General features: G+C 37.2%; 1 protein-coding gene across 2 annotated transcripts; it reads left to right on the top strand.

Moving 5' to 3' along the window:
• The first annotated feature begins 384 nt into the window (after window positions 1-384).
• LOC132104021 (DNA-binding protein RFX5-like) lies at window positions 385-15231 on the top strand. Of its 2 annotated transcripts, none has more exons than XM_059509182.1 (10): window positions 385-437; window positions 2253-2400; window positions 3039-3072; window positions 3721-3803; window positions 4017-4136; window positions 4315-4434; window positions 4778-4853; window positions 5861-6059; window positions 13257-13351; window positions 13754-15231. In XM_059509182.1, exons 2-10 carry the CDS (start codon window positions 2309-2311, stop codon window positions 14732-14734), a joined length of 1800 nt encoding a protein of 599 aa, XP_059365165.1. In that variant the 5' UTR covers window positions 385-437; window positions 2253-2308; the 3' UTR covers window positions 14735-15231. The 2 variants fall into 2 exon arrangements, with proteins under 2 accessions (XP_059365165.1, XP_059365164.1); XM_059509181.1 differs by lacking the exon at window positions 385-437 and adding an exon at window positions 551-626.
• Window positions 15232-15573: the final 342 nt, after the last annotated feature.

Genomic DNA, 15573 nt, shown 5'->3' with positions numbered 1-15573 from the left:
GCTTGACATTAAAGTGTGGCCTGTATTAATGATTTGCAGCTATGTTAATAAATTAGGTGTTTACTGTTTCAGTATAAAAAATAAATCACAGGTAAAAACTTGGGCAATGAATATTAAATATTTATACAGTAGTATTTATTATTACCATTTAATGTATTAATTTCACCATACAAAACCATAGTATGAAATGTTTTGTTGTTTATGTTTCATGGAAATGTACAAAAAATTATAGTTGCCTGACAGAATATTAAAAGTACTGTCTTTTTTACTTTCATAAATCCATAAACCAATCAAATCGTCTTTCATTCTGTATCCAAGTAGGATGACTCAGACCAGCCAACCAGCGTCGAGCTTTGCTTTGTAGTCAGGCAGACATAACACAGTCGTCCAATCACAAAATAAGCCAAAAGGGGATTTTTGCTCAATATTTGTCTCAGGTAGTTTCTTTTTCGTTTATAAAATAAACGGTACCATTATTTTGTATTTGAATGAGATATTGCAGTAGGTAAACTTTGAACAATGATAATAGGTTTATTTTATTAGAAAGGCCAGGTATTTTAACGTAATAATCGACGGTTTTCTAAGCGTACAAGTGTGGCTAGCTAGTTCTATAGCAAGAGTCATTGGTAATGATATTAACGATAGTTAGCTTGTTTATAAATATACTAAAAAACTATTATTTTTTATTTATTTACAAATAATGTCATTAGGTTATGAAATACAATAAGGGAGTGTACATTAATGTCGGTTTCGTTTAGTCGACGTCTCTTCGGCCTGTTCGAACTCATGTTAGCCTGTTAGCTGCTATGTCTTGCTCATTTCAACTAGGCTGCTGTGAGGTTTATTTTTTAGTGATCATTAAGCATTTGAGTTTGAGAATATGGTCAAGTTTAGCTAAAATGAGCTTTTGGTCATAAATAACCAATGGCTTGGTCTAGTTTCTGGTTGGTGGGCCTTTCAATACGCCCACAAAGAGATACACATTGGTGTAATCAACCAAACCTGTGCATGGTTCATATATGCTAGTCGTATATTAGATTAAATAATGCATTCAAATGATTAGAAGTGATCGGATTTTATCCTCGTATCATGCATACACCGGCTGAAAGCATCAGTTTCTTATGTTGAGTTCTTCATTGGGCGCGTTTGTGCTGGAAATGTCTGGACTGGGGCAGGAAAAAAACAGCCCTGCAGTATTTGGGAATGGTCGCTATACGATTGACCTGACAACAGTTTCATGAGTGGCTGCATTTTCGAAATGGGGGGAAAAGATCCTGAACGTTTAGACGTGGGAGAATTAGGCACTTGCGTGGTTTCATTTCGTGATTACAGTCTGTGGCTGTTAAGTGTAAACATGGCCTAAATATGTCAGTTTGTAGTGAAACTGATCATTATTTGCGTATATGTGATGAACTGAATACCAGTTTACCAGTAAGCAGTTTGTTCTAAGAACATTTTAATATATTGTCTGCAGACTTTAAGTTGTTGTGCATATTAATCTGATAACTGTCACTCGGCACCTTGGTTGGTGGGCCCCCTACGTTTACTTCACTATATTACAATTAAGTCCTAATCTAATCATGACAAACTATATATCGTTGGAAAGGTCTAAGACTCCGAAATATATATTTTTCCAATCTTTTCTTGTTTAAAATTATGTAGGAAAAATAATAGATTAATTTATGGCAAGAGTGCACCTAAAAAAAACCTACATCATAACAGGAGTTCTGAACTTTGTCAAAAAAAAAAGTATTCTGTGTTGCCTTTTTCTCTATCACACTTTAGAAATCATCAAAAATTATATATCACTTGAAAACATAAAATCTCAAAATTCATCCTTTGAAACCCATTTTAGATTCAAACATTGCATTACCACGGAAATGGTACATCGAAATGATGTTACAAAATGTTTTTAGTCATGAATTATAAAAATTAAGGTTTGGATCATGCACTTTCAAGTCTATGATCAAAAATGTGAGTGACAGTTAAAGAAATACTATAAAACCGTTGTGTATTTTAAACACTTGATACTACAGATAAGGTCTAAAACTGCAACACCCTACAACTTTTACTGTTGATGTTTAATTGCATTGATCTAGTGTGTAAAGTTTTTGGTTGCTTGCTGAATAATCTCTCGATCAACCTATAATTCATTTACTTTTTAAACCGCACTGTTGCATATTAGACTCTCAGAATTAAAAGTTGGCCAAAACCTTATGCAGACACATACTAACATCTGCCTCATGTTCTAGAGCTTCAGGTCCAGGAGGGTTCTGAATGCAGTTTGTCGGTCCAGTGTGGTTGAGACATGGCAGAAGATCAGTTAAAGGCAGACGCCTCGGCTGGGGAGGGGGAGACAGAGCCCAGTATGCTGCTGCAGAAGCTTAAAAGCAACATTGCGTAAGAGCTGTTCATTTGTACTCTTTCTTCATTGTGGTTCAGATAGAATCTTAAATCTTTTTTTCTGAAGAAATGGTGTATCATGGTTAAAATTAAGCAGAAGGTTTGTTGGTAGACCTGTACCATTAAGGGAATAGTTCACTCAAAAATGAAACATTTTCAGACCATTCAAGATGCAGATGAGTTTGTTTCTTCATCAGAGCAGATTTGGAGTAATTTAGCATCACATCATTTGCTCACCAATGGATCCTCTGCAGTGAATGGGTGCCGTCAGAATGAGAGTCCAAACAGCTGATAAAAACATCACAATAATCGACACTGGACTCCAGTCCATCATTATGAATCAAAAAGCTGCATGTTTGTAAGAAACAAATCCATCATTAAGGCATTCACTGCAGAGGATCCATTGGTGAGCAAATTATGTAATTATGTATTATGAGCTAAATTTCTTCAAATCTGTTCTGATGAAGAAGCCATCACATCAGCATCTTGGATGACTTGATAGTTAGCTAATAATATAATAAATAAAAAGAAAACAGATAGAATGGAAAAAGAATAGAGTTAGTGTTAGTTGTCTTTTTTCATACATGTGTGTATGTTAATGCAAATATCTGAATTTTTTTTCTATCTTTTCACAGTAAAAATGTGCAGGTTAAAGTGGACAAAATTTTGGTAAGTTTCTTAGAGGATAAAATAAAATAAAATGAAATGTTAGTCCTCTGAAATGTTATAATTTATATCAAGTGTATTTCAGTCTTATTTGAAACAAGAATATAACAGGGTGGCACTTTTTTTATAAGCTATAGCATGAACACAATAGTAGAAGTTTATACAATCTCATTTATATAGGTTTGAACCCACAACTATTACATTAGCAGTTAAGATCTCTTATCAATATAAAACCACTCATGTTTATATGTGACCCTGGACCATTAAACCAGTCTTAAGTTTACATTTTTTTTAACTGAGATTTATACATCATCTGAAAGCTGAATAAATAAGCTTTCCATTGATGTATGGTTTATTTTGATTGGACAATATTTGGCCACTATTTATTAAAATCTGGAATCTGAGGGTGCAAAACAATTTAAATATTGAGAAAAAGTGCTTTTAAATATGTCTAAACGAAGTTCTTAGCAATGGATATTACTTATCAAAAATTACGTTTTGATATATTTACAGTAGGATTTTTATGTTTTGTGTCCTGTTGTATTGTATAATACTTCACACTCTTTCAGCTTATTTGTACATTTACAGTGTTTTTGATCACATTGTCTTGCCCTTATTCTGTCTTTCTCCCTGTGACATGTCTCCTCTCAGGAAGATGTACAGCGTTTCTCTGACAACGACAAGCTCTACCTTTACTTACAGCTACCCTCAGGTCCAGGTGCAGGAGAGAAGAGGTACATAAAATCACACAAATATACTTCAGTCAGCCATTTTTTAAGTCTGTATGTTTTTAATTGATAAATACTGAATATTAAATTAAAATATTCTATGTCCCTCAAGTCAGTTTTCTTAATTCCCAGCAATCAGGGTAGCTAAAAATAACACAGATGTGACCAGACATGTTATATGTGGCACATGTTTGCAAACTGCTTCTCTGTGTGCACCAGTGGTGATTCAAACTCAGTCAACACGGCAGACCAGCTTCACACCTGCAACTGGATCCGTAGCCACTTGGAAGAACATCCTGACACCTGCCTGCCTAAACAAGATGTTTACGAGACATATCGGTGAGGACTGGGGTGTAGAATATGCCCTCAAGTCTCTTATGCTGAGTTATATTTCAAAGTAAACACTTTCTAGCTGTTTCCCTAGACTTTTAAGGGTCCATTATCTGTTTTATTCTGTCCATGTTTGCAATTTGTAACAAAAAACAGTGATTACTTACTGTCTTTTATATCTAAACAGGAAGCACTGTGACAACTTACAGCATCGGCCTCTAAGTGCAGCAAATTTTGGCAAAATCATCCGAGACATCTTCCCAAACATTAAAGCACGAAGACTGGGTGGTAGAGGACAGTCCAAATATCCTTTGTCCCTAATTTCATTTAATTTGTATAAAACGTAAAACCATATCTAGAGCAGACACCATAACATCAGAGTGAATTTGGATTCACCAATTTCATGAAAACACACGCACTCAACTGTTTGAGATATTTAGATGGCTTTCTACACATCATTAACACCCTTGATGCAGGTTTTATCTGTAATAGTTTGGTTTTTAAGATGTCTTGACAAATATATGTTATCTCATGCCTTAAATTCATTCAAATTATTTAACTAAATTCAAACTAAAAGTCTGTTTTATTGTTTTATTTAATGAAACCTAATGTATATTTTCAGTGTCCCTTAACATAATTGCCAGCACATACTGCTATAGTGGGATACGTCGAAAGACCGTGTTAAACATGCCATTACTCCCTAACCTGGACCTCAAAAATGACCCGGTATGATTGTCTTCTTACTAGGGCTGCCCTCGACTAAAAATGTTTTTGGTTGACTAGTAGTTGTTCATTTTAAGCATTAGTTGACTAATCACACGTTTATTATTAAACCATTTAATTGCCTACGTAGCCTAATAACCGCTCAAGCACTTGCATAAAGCTTGCCATAGCACACCGGCAGAAGTAATGATTATGAATATATCAGGGAAAAACAGTAAGATCAAACCTCACTAACATTTTAATAAGCTATTGATAAACTAGTGTTTTCAGCTTAAGTGACGAATTTGGCGACACTGACTCGTCATCTCCACAGTAGTAGATGCAACTGCATTTAAGTTTCAGACAGATTAAATAATCTGAGAATATATATATATATACAAGTATAGAGAAAGTTTTGCACTCAAGTTCACAGAGACAAAGACGGCAGAGAGCGCATCCTCATGATTTGAAAGATGTATTATGCTTATCTGTATGACCAAAATGAAGTATTTTAAGAGCTAGTGTCCTCACCGACGCCTGCATCTGTCATGCTGTGAGCGTGCTACTGATCAGACACTTGAATAGTGCACATTTTTCTAGGTTAACATTAGATTGAGTGGCCATGTAAAGTTGCTAATACTTGCATATTTCAGATGATAAACCATATTTGCGGTCAATAAATAATATGCAAGCGTTTAGATGGACTGTATTACAAAAAAAAAAATACAGCTGTTAACGATCTGTCCTGTTTCTGCAACTAATAACATTTTGGTCGACCAAGCCTCTTCTCGTTGACTATTTGGGGGCAGCCCTACATCTTACTACTGACTTGTCTCCTAATCTGCTTTCAGCATTAAAATCATGTCAGTGGCTGTCAACCCTTTTTCCCTTCTCCACACACATTTTGCATAGTGGTCCAGAAAAAGGGTTGAAAGCCACTGTATAGGTTGTCAGTTATATTTTGGCTAGAAGAAAAACATGTTTTTGCTTAAATGTTCTGTTAATGTACCTATGCGATGTGCCACCTGCAGTCTGAACTGACAGAACTGGTGCAAACCTACAAGCAAGAGGTCACCGAAGCAGCCTGTGAACTCATCTGTGACTGGGCCCAGAAGATCCTGAAGCGCTCTTTTGACACGGTGGTAGAAATCGCACGCTTCCTCGTACAGGAGCACATTGTTAACCCACGCTGCAGTCAAGCTGAGCTCGTCACTTCAGCTGCTCTGGCAGGTACGTGCAAATAAATAGCAAGATGGCATGTTAAGTTTTGCTCAGCATTATTGTGGTGTCATTGATGTACTATTGTAGTTATTGTTCATATTTTGAATTAGATTGTATTTTCTGTTTTCAATTCAATTTAAATGAAAGTTTCAGTAATTTTTTGTGTTTTAAAAGTGTCTATATTAGTGCTGTAGCTATCCAATATTTTAATAATCGAGTATTCTACCAAAAATTCCATCAATTAATCGAGTAATCTGATAAAATGTGTAAAAAGTGCAAAATTAATTATGCAAGAGAAAATAAGACTCCTGGGTCTCTTAAAATGAACAACTAAGTTTCCTTTTTTAGAATTTTTATTTTTCAGTTGGGGTTTTAAATAAAGCATTTTCTGAGATGCACATTAAACATTAAACACATAAAACATTAATTTAATTTATCTTTTAATTATTGAAAATTAAGCAAACTTAACTTTTTGTTAAACAAAGGGGATTTACTATTAAAAATAAAACATGGAAGAAATGTTGTGTGATTAAACATTAAAAAAAAAAATGTTTGATTTTTTTTCTTAGTAGGCTGAACAATAGTCTTTAACCAGACTTTTATTTTGACGGGTTGACGTACAGTCGTGGCCAAAAGTTTTGAGAATTACATAAATATTAGTTTTCAAAAAGTTTGCTGCTAAACTGCTTTTAGATCTTTGTTTCAGTTGTTTCTGTGATGTACTGAAATATAATTACAAGCACTTTATACCTTTCAAAGGCTTTTATCGACAATTACATGACATTTATGCAAAGAGTCAGTATTTGCAGTGTTGGCCCTTCTTTTTCAGGACCTCTGCAATTCGACTGGGCTTGCTCTCAATCAACTTCTGGGCCAAATCCTGACTGATAGCAACCCATTCTTTCATAATCACTTCTTGGAGTTTGTCAGAATTAGTGGGTTTTTGTTTGTCCACCCGCCTCTTGAGGATTGACCACAAGTTCTCAATGGGATTAAGATCTGGGGAGTTTCCAGGCCATGGACCCAAAATTTCAACATTCTGGTCCCCGAGCCACTTAGTTATCACTTTTGCCTTATGGCACGGTGCTCCATCGTGCTGGAAAATGCATTGTTCTTCACCAAACTGTTGTTGGATTGTTGGAAGAAGTTGCTGTTGGAGGGTGTTTTGGTACCATTCTTTATTCATGGCTGTGTTTTTGGGGAGAATTGTGAGTGAGCCCACTCCCTTGGATGAGAAGCAACCCCACACATGAATGGTGTCAGGATGCTTTACTGTTGGCGTAACACAGGACTGATGGTAGCGCTCACCTTTTCTTCTCCGGACAAGCCTTTTTCCAGATGCCCCAAACAATCGGAAAGGGGCTTCATCGGAGAATATGACTTTGCCCCAGTCCTCAGCAGTCCATTCACTATACTTTCTGCAGAAGATCAATCTGTCCCTGATGTTTTTTTTGGAGAGAAGTGGCTTCTTTGCCGCCATTCTTGACACCAGGCCATCTTCCAAAAGTCTTCGCCTCACAGTGCGTGCAGATGCGCTCACACCTGCCTGCTGCCATTCCTGAGCAAGCTCTGCACTGGTGGCACTCCGATCCCGCAGCTGAATCCTCTTTAGGAAACCATCCTGGTGCTTGCTGGACTTTCTTGGACGCCCTGAAGCCTTCTTTACAAGAATTGAACCTCTTTCCTTGAAGTTCTTGATGATCTTACAAATTGTTGATTTAGGTGCAATCTTAGTAGCCACATTATCCTTGCCTGTGAAGCCATTTTTATGCAACGCAATGATGGCTGCACGCGTTTCTTTGCAGGTCACCATGGTTAACAATGGAAGAACAATGATTTCAAGCATTACCCTCCTTTTAACATGTCAAGTCTGCCATTCTTACCCAGTCAGCCTGACATAATAACTCACCTGAGTTAACAAGACGATTACTGAAATGATCTCAGCAGGTCCTTTAATGACAGCAATGAAATGCAGTGGAAAGGTTTTTTTGGGATTAAGTTAATTTCAGAGGTGGAAAGAGTACAAAAATATTCTACTCAAGTAAAAGTACCATTACATTAATTACATTACATTACATTAAATTTTACTTAAGTACAAGTAAAAGTACCAGTCTAAAAATCAACTCAAGTAAAAGTAAAAAGTAGCTCATTTAAAATTTACTCAGAGTAAAAATTACTTAGTTACATTTTAACAGTGGGAGGGAGTCAAAAATGGGACAGGCCAAGGGTGTCAAACTCAGTTCCTGGAGGGCCACAGTCCTGCACAGTTTAGATATAACCCTAATTAAACACACCTGATCCAGCTAATCTAATCATTTAGGTTTATTTGAAAACTACATGATATGTGTGCTGGAGCAGGGTTAAAACTAAACTCTGCAGGGCTATGGCCCTCCAGGAACTGAGTTTGACACCCCTGGTATAGGTCTATTAATCTCAAACTAGTTGTTTTTAATTAAAGGAATCAGTTATTTAGAATAATAAAACATTTGGGCTGTTACCAGGCAAATCAGTATCAACAAACTCATCTTTTAATGCAGAGGAAATGCAGAAGATTCATTGGAAGTGGCATTTAGATCTATTACACTAGTGCAGGACAAGAATGCATTTAACCTGCAGTTACAAATGCATGAATAATGTTTTGATATACAAAACATAAAATGTTGAATACTCATTTGAAATTATAAGAAATTAATTATTTAAAAAAATCAAAAGATACTTTAAATGTGAAATTAAAATGGCCAGTATGTGTCAGCAAGTCACTGTTAATAAGTGAGTCATTGCGATTGAACCGAATCATTTAAACGGTTGATTCATTCAGGAACGAAACACTGTCACGTTGCTCAGAGACGCAAAACTGTGCTTTGGTGGCTGTGTTTGGAATTATTTTCTGTTTTAGAAATAGAGCTAAAAAAGGCAATATGGTGTCTAAAACGCAAGTCTCTTAATTAACTTGTTTACTGAACTGTTATATATATATGTATGTATGTATATATTCATGATGATTTTTGGAGGAAAAGACGGCATTCTTTGTGTGATTTTGATTTAATGTATGAAATTATATAAATATGTGAATTTTCTGCCCCTATATCTTCAATTTTGTGATCATTCTAAACATAGGCGCCGATTTATGTTTTTCTCCGTGGGTGCTCAAGGGCGCAAGCCATTTAAAAAATAAAAAAATAGACTAGGCTATTAAAAAAATATTGCATTTCAGAACCTTAGGCTAATGGACAGCGGCCGATACAAACACACACAACAGCGTCACTTCTCAAAAATACAAACAGGATTGGAGATGAAAAGTTTAACTGACACGTAACCGCTAATGCGTTCAGCTTCTTGGGAAATTAATGTTTTGTAAATATTGATTAAAAGACTATTGCGAAAGGACAGCGTTTCCATTAACCGATTGTTGCGACTAAAATAATGAGTTTCTGGGAATGTCTACCTCATTTATGTTTCGAGGTTTCTTTTGATAGTGGCATGGCTTTTCTTTGAGGTTTCGAATCCATTATTCATATAGGCTAAAAAAATATTTTTTTATTTTATGTATTTAACAAAGAACTTGTATTCTGTCCAAAAGTAGGCTACTTTTGTGTCCATTAGTTTTTCCTCTTTTAAACCGTATATAGGCCTATACTTGAGCAGAAAAATGTTCCCATTTAAACCCTGTTACGAACTTTAAGGAGTCTAGGGAATGTACCGTAACATTTACATATTAACGTACTGCTGGGTATGAAATGAGGTGGAAGAACATGACAGACAAAACTTTGAAAGAGAAAAAATACTGGACGTTTATTCACAAAAAGCCAAAGCCACTAGATCCAGTAAAATAATGTCGATATATCAATATTAATAGGTTTGGCTTTTTTTATAACAAATCTGTCCATTTTAGTCTGATTAATGATTAGTGATTACGGAAAGCAGTAAATGATTACATACTCGCACGGCACTGTAAAGTGGGGGATGGGACGTTTTCAGAAACGCTGTGATTGGTGGATAGGACATGGAACATGCATGCGACTGGTTATGTCACTGACACTGACAACAACATAACCAATCACAGTGTGGCAGACGCTTCATAGCGCCAACTGCAATGTTTAATTTTAAATAAATGTAGCCTACTGGCAGTCTGGCACTGGCACACGTGGGTGCTCATTTTCCGTGGGTGCTCGGTATTTTCCGTGGGTGCTCCACGGTATCGGCGCCTATGATTCTAAATGCATTTTAGGAGACTGAATCACACAGTGAAAGAACGCACTATAAGCGCGCACATCATTAAAACAAAAAATATGATATTATCGCAGATGATATATATAGCACACTCCTCACCACTGTCTTTTTGGCTAATTTGTGCAAAACCTCTTGCTAAAATGTCAAAGCTTCATTTTAACCACCAATGCAACGATGCAATTATTTAGCTTACCTCTACATTCTTGCGAAGGGTTGATGTCTTGTCGAGATTTTATAAGCTGCTAGTTTGGTCTTCCTAAGCAAGTACAGCTTACACTGCATAATAGAGCATACATATGGCCAGGGGTTCACTTCATTTCCTTCGAGTTCAACTTCAGAATATGACGGGGTTTCGTTTTCAGCGGTGTCTGCACCACTAACGCCTGTTTTGACCGTCTGCATCTTTCTTGTGATTTTAGCGCCAGTTTGCCCTCCTGCCCATTATTTACTGACGTAGTTTCCAGGGAGCGATTTTTTTTTGTTGTTTTTTGTTTTTTACTCAGTAATTAATGTGTTTTAAAATGTAGCGAAGTACAATACTTTAAACAAAATATACTTAAGTAAAAGTAAAATTACAGATTTAAAAAAATACTTTAAAAAGTATTAGTACACAAAAAAGCTACTCAATTACAGTAACGCGAGTAAATGTAATTCGTTACTTTCCACCTCTGGTTAATTTTCATGGCAAAGAAGGACTATGCAATTCATCTGATCACTCTTCATAATATTCTGGAGTATATGCAAATTGCTATTATAAAAACTTAAGCAGCAACTTTTCCAATTTCCAATATTTATTTAATTCTCAAAACCTTTGGCCACGACTGTACCTTTACAGTCCTGTGTATGTGATGTGACGCTAGTTTTACTCAGATCAAATGGTCAAATGCTCATGAAGTGACTGTTAGTGATGTGCGGGTCGTCTCATAACCCGCGGGCACCGTGGATAACCCGCGGGTCGGGTTGGGGCGGGTTAAGAAATTGGCACTTTATTGCGGGGCGGGTCACTAAAAACAACATTTTTAAAAATCCATTTATGTTGCATGGAATTTAGTGGTGGAAATTTTGATTCTTTCAAGAGATTTGTTGATTTTCAGTTCGTTCACCAAAATGATTCATTCACTGATTCGTTCAGTGACCATTTCTTCATATTACACAAATACGCCAGCAGTTGGCGAAAAAGAGTGTCTTATGTGTTATGTTTTAAGTCAACGAACGTATTTACTTTTGACAAAAGCTGATTTGGCTTTATTAAAGTGTGTGCATGATCGCATTAAATAAATAGTCTAAATAAATTGTTCAGATTAACAAAGCACGAGGTTTTATCGAGTTATGTTCTGTATTCCAAATATGAAAACAAGCATTTGTGCACCAATAACTGCGCTTTGTATCTGCTGATTGCTGATCGAGATTTACATGCTTGGCCGACTGACTCTGTATACTCTCATTAATTTCATTCACGAACGAGATGTATCAGTTCATTCAACTCTTTCACCTACGAGAAGATCGTATTCGTTCACTACATTCAACAAGTCACATGCTCCGTCACATCTTGAGTAACTCTTTTTGACAGGATGAAACAGTTCACAGAGCTGTTCACAAGCTGCGCATGCGCTGCTAATAGCGCCGTGCTCGCGCGCTGCTGTGGGAGGAACTTCACTGAACGAGAAATTAGTCTTTTACTGTCTATGGTCACTGGATTAACCTCGGTGAAATCACCGCGAGCGTCACGCGCACTTCAGTTTGTGTGATAAAGGAAGTTCCGCTTCTGCTCCATTCATTAACAGAGACGCACAGAACATGCAGGATTCATATTTAAACAGACTGTTCCGGCATAATATTTACACATATTAGTCCATATCGTGATTTGATGTAAGTGCAATAACGTATTTTTGATTAATTCATTCAAAATTTGGCAAATTCCGTGCCATTCCGCGTTAAACTGTAAATTCCGTTTTTATGACTGGATTCCGCGACTCCCTCCGCATTTTCTGTGTCTCCTTCCGCTTTGTGGGTGACTTAAATGCGTTGTGTCACATTAAAAAAATCATTGCGAAAGAACCTGACGTGAGATTTACATTAAATTAAAAGAGGCTTCGAGGCAGAGGAATTTGCCTCGATCATTTTTTGTAATCGAGTTACTCGAGGAATCGTTTCAGCCCTAGTCTATATAGTTTATATTAAGTATTAGTTTAATTTGGTAACACTTTACAACAAGAGTGCATTTGTAACATTAATATGAATGAAATCTGTAGAAGTAATGTTCCTTGTTAGAGTGTTAATTTAGAAAACTATGGGTTGATTAATCGGTATCCGCCAGTTTGGTCCAACCTAGCTATCAGTAAAATCCACTATCGGCCGACTTCTAAATTTGAATTAAGTACTCAAACTAAGGAAAATCAGTTTGCTTAATAGAACTAGGTGTTATAAACCCAATATTCAGCACCATTTAGCCACACCTTGGAACATTTCCTTCGCTGTGAGCAGAAAACAGCAAGACGCAGCATTTGTTACACTCTGATCTTGATTCAGCAAGAATCCAGGATCATGGCCTAATCCATGTCTGTGGTTCTTGCCCCAATACCCAATAATCAGTCGTGAATTTACAATTGCTTTATGCGTGACTTGGGAACAATACGAAAAAGACTAGTATGGTAAGATGGATAGATGAAGACGGTACAACTCTTCACTGCAGTCATCGAGTGGGGATCCTTGACATTTTGATATGTTATGCTGTACATAATGTGTACTTCTCTTTCATGGATGTTGCCAGTGAGACAGACACCTTATCTGATGTCCAACAGATCCATCAGAAGTCTTGCCTTGGCAACTAGATGAATTAACACAAGTTTAATTTTTTTTTACATTTTATTTTAATTAATGATTTTCTGTGGTTTTAGTTAACAATAATAACTCTGATTTTGCTACATTGCTTTAAGAGGGAAGCTACATTTATGATTTGTTTTTTGTTTTTCATAGGCGGACCTTCCAAACCTCATAAGGTAATCAAAAAGATTGCAGCAGCTTCCAGAGCAGGTGGAGCAGAAGAAGATAATGTCAGTGCAGAAAATAAGGTATTACTGGTCTGAAATTTGAACATCTTAGATTTTATATTGATGTTTCTTCAATCAAATTTCTCCCAGATTCATAAGTCAATAACTTGTGCACTAATCTCTGGAATAAAATATCATCAATTTTTTTTTTATAATGACTGTATAAATGCATAACCGTATAATTGTCCCAGTCGACTGATTTCTACTTTTATATTTCACGACTAAAAATATGATTTAATGGCCTTTTTTTTTTTTTTTGTAAGTAGCCATGTCATAAGTGAGATAATGTACAGTCAGCCAATCATTTTCACAAAAAATAAACCAAATAAGGGCATCCTAAATCTGATCAGCTTATTATGTGCTAATTAGCAGTATTATATATTATAAATGGTAAATATAGTTCCTTTGTGATGTTTTTGGCAGCAAAAAGAGAAAGATGGTGTGGAACAGCTTCCATCCAATAAGCAGCAGGTCAGCGATAAACCAACCAATAAGGTTGAGTCTGCTCGAGTGGAGGCGTATATGAAGAAACTGCCTCAGCTCCTTCCCAGAGGCACTATTCCAGAGAAAACCTCCCCACCAGCCGATTCGGGCAGCGTTCAAGTCACTTTGCCAATTACAGTCACAACGATACCCTCTCAACCAGGCGGCACAGTCCCCGTTATGATTTTACCATCGGGTATAAGTCTTTCTTACCCAGAGCATGAGAAAACATCAGTCACGGTCAACACTTCTGCTGCTCCAACTCCAGTCGTCCAGAGAGCACAACCAGCAGCTCCTAAGAGGGGCCCTGACCCCTCCACTGCAGTGTCAGCTGCTTGTGTTACTCAGAAACGCAAAAGAGGACGACCCAGAAAGCAAAGACCTGAAGACATGGCACCGCAGGTACTGTCAGCCCCAACCTCAAATCCAAATCCAGCTTTGCTCACGAGAGGAGTAATCCAAAAAGCCTTGCCTTCCTGTGCACCAGCCGCTCCTTCACAGTTGGTGGAAATTGTGTTCCAGGACCAGCAAGGATTGATGCTAAGCCAACTTCCGACCATCCAGGAAGTGACAGATGCTGAGCATAGAGGTGTAGTTGTGCAATGTCAACCTGCAGCAGAACCTGAGAAGCAGCAGTCCATCCTGCTCATGCAAGGGCCCAACCAACAGGGTTACGAGCTGAGCCGCAGGATGGTCATCCAGCGTGCGCCATTATCCAGAGAAGGAAGGCCGGCTCCCCAAGAAGTGCCACAGTCCACTGTTTCATACCTCCCACCGGCAACGTTATTAGAGGACAGAGGAGAAGTGGAAATTACTCTGACTCCTGTGGAGCCACAGGTCGATTCCATGCCAAACTCAGCAGGTATTCCCAGCTCCTTCGGCTCCTTGTTTGGAGAAACTCCAAACCCAGATGACCCGTAACAGCAGCACAGCAACTGTCTCCTTTCTCTGAGACTTCTAAATGCGCAATGCTTTTCCAGTGCTTCTGTGAATTGCATACTAGTTTGTAGTCAAACTGAAGTGTACCATCTTGGCTGAGCTTGATTGGGTTTGTCTTCTTTCTGTGTAAAATGATGTATAAGAAGTACAACCTGTCATTGTTGCCTTCAAACAGCAACTACACTCATATTTTCATATTAATAATAGGAAAAATTCCTGAAGATTTCAGGAGTGCTTTTGAAGAGATTATAAATTAAAGTGGCCTAAAACAAAAAGTTTTGACAAGAAAGAGTGAACTTTAAGAGCATTTAAAATTGAAAAAAAAAAAAAAAAGAGAAATCATCAAAGTTACCAATGAACTGCTTACCATCTGTCGGTGTTTATTACCATACTCTGTGACATAAGAGGGCAGTTGGTCTTTTTTGCTCTAACCATCTTTGCATGTTTGTGTTTGTAAATATGAATTGAGACATTTGAGTGTGTTTGCAACTTCAGGGTTCTAAAAAAAAAGTCCCTCCCTCACCCATTGATTGGGTTAATAGTTCAGTTTTGTTTAGACGTCACATTTAACAAAACTTCAAAATTACTAGATCCAGTTGCTGTTGTGAAGGTCGAGAAGACACTACTGGTTCAGATGGTGCATAGTGCAGGTGAATGCAAAAACAAAGATCTCTTAAGTCCCTTTAAATATGCAAATGAGGCTGTGATTTCGGGATTCCTCTCAAAACCCCGCCCCCTGCGTTCAGGTCTGTCCAGTCGTTATCATACAACAACGTAATTTAGCACTTAACAGATGTAAATAGTTGATCTGTGAGCCCAGA

Source organism: Carassius carassius, chromosome 25 (assembly GCF_963082965.1).
Source record: "Carassius carassius chromosome 25, fCarCar2.1, whole genome shotgun sequence".
In the NCBI taxonomy this organism is placed as follows: domain Eukaryota; kingdom Metazoa; phylum Chordata; class Actinopteri; order Cypriniformes; family Cyprinidae; genus Carassius; species Carassius carassius.
This window is presented reverse-complemented; position numbering and strand designations above follow the sequence as displayed.

Excerpts from the sequence above, each read along its gene's own strand:
- LOC132104021 (XM_059509182.1), top strand. The coding sequence starts at position 2,309 with ATGGCAGAAGATCAGTTAAAGGCAGACGCCTCGGCTGGGGAGGGGGAG. Across the intron at positions 2,401-3,038 it reads AAGCTTAAAAGCAACATTGC|TAAAAATGTGCAGGTTAAAG; the intron begins GTAAGAGCTGTT and ends ATCTTTTCACAG. Across the intron at positions 13,352-13,753 it reads ATGTCAGTGCAGAAAATAAG|CAAAAAGAGAAAGATGGTGT; the intron begins GTATTACTGGTC and ends TGTTTTTGGCAG.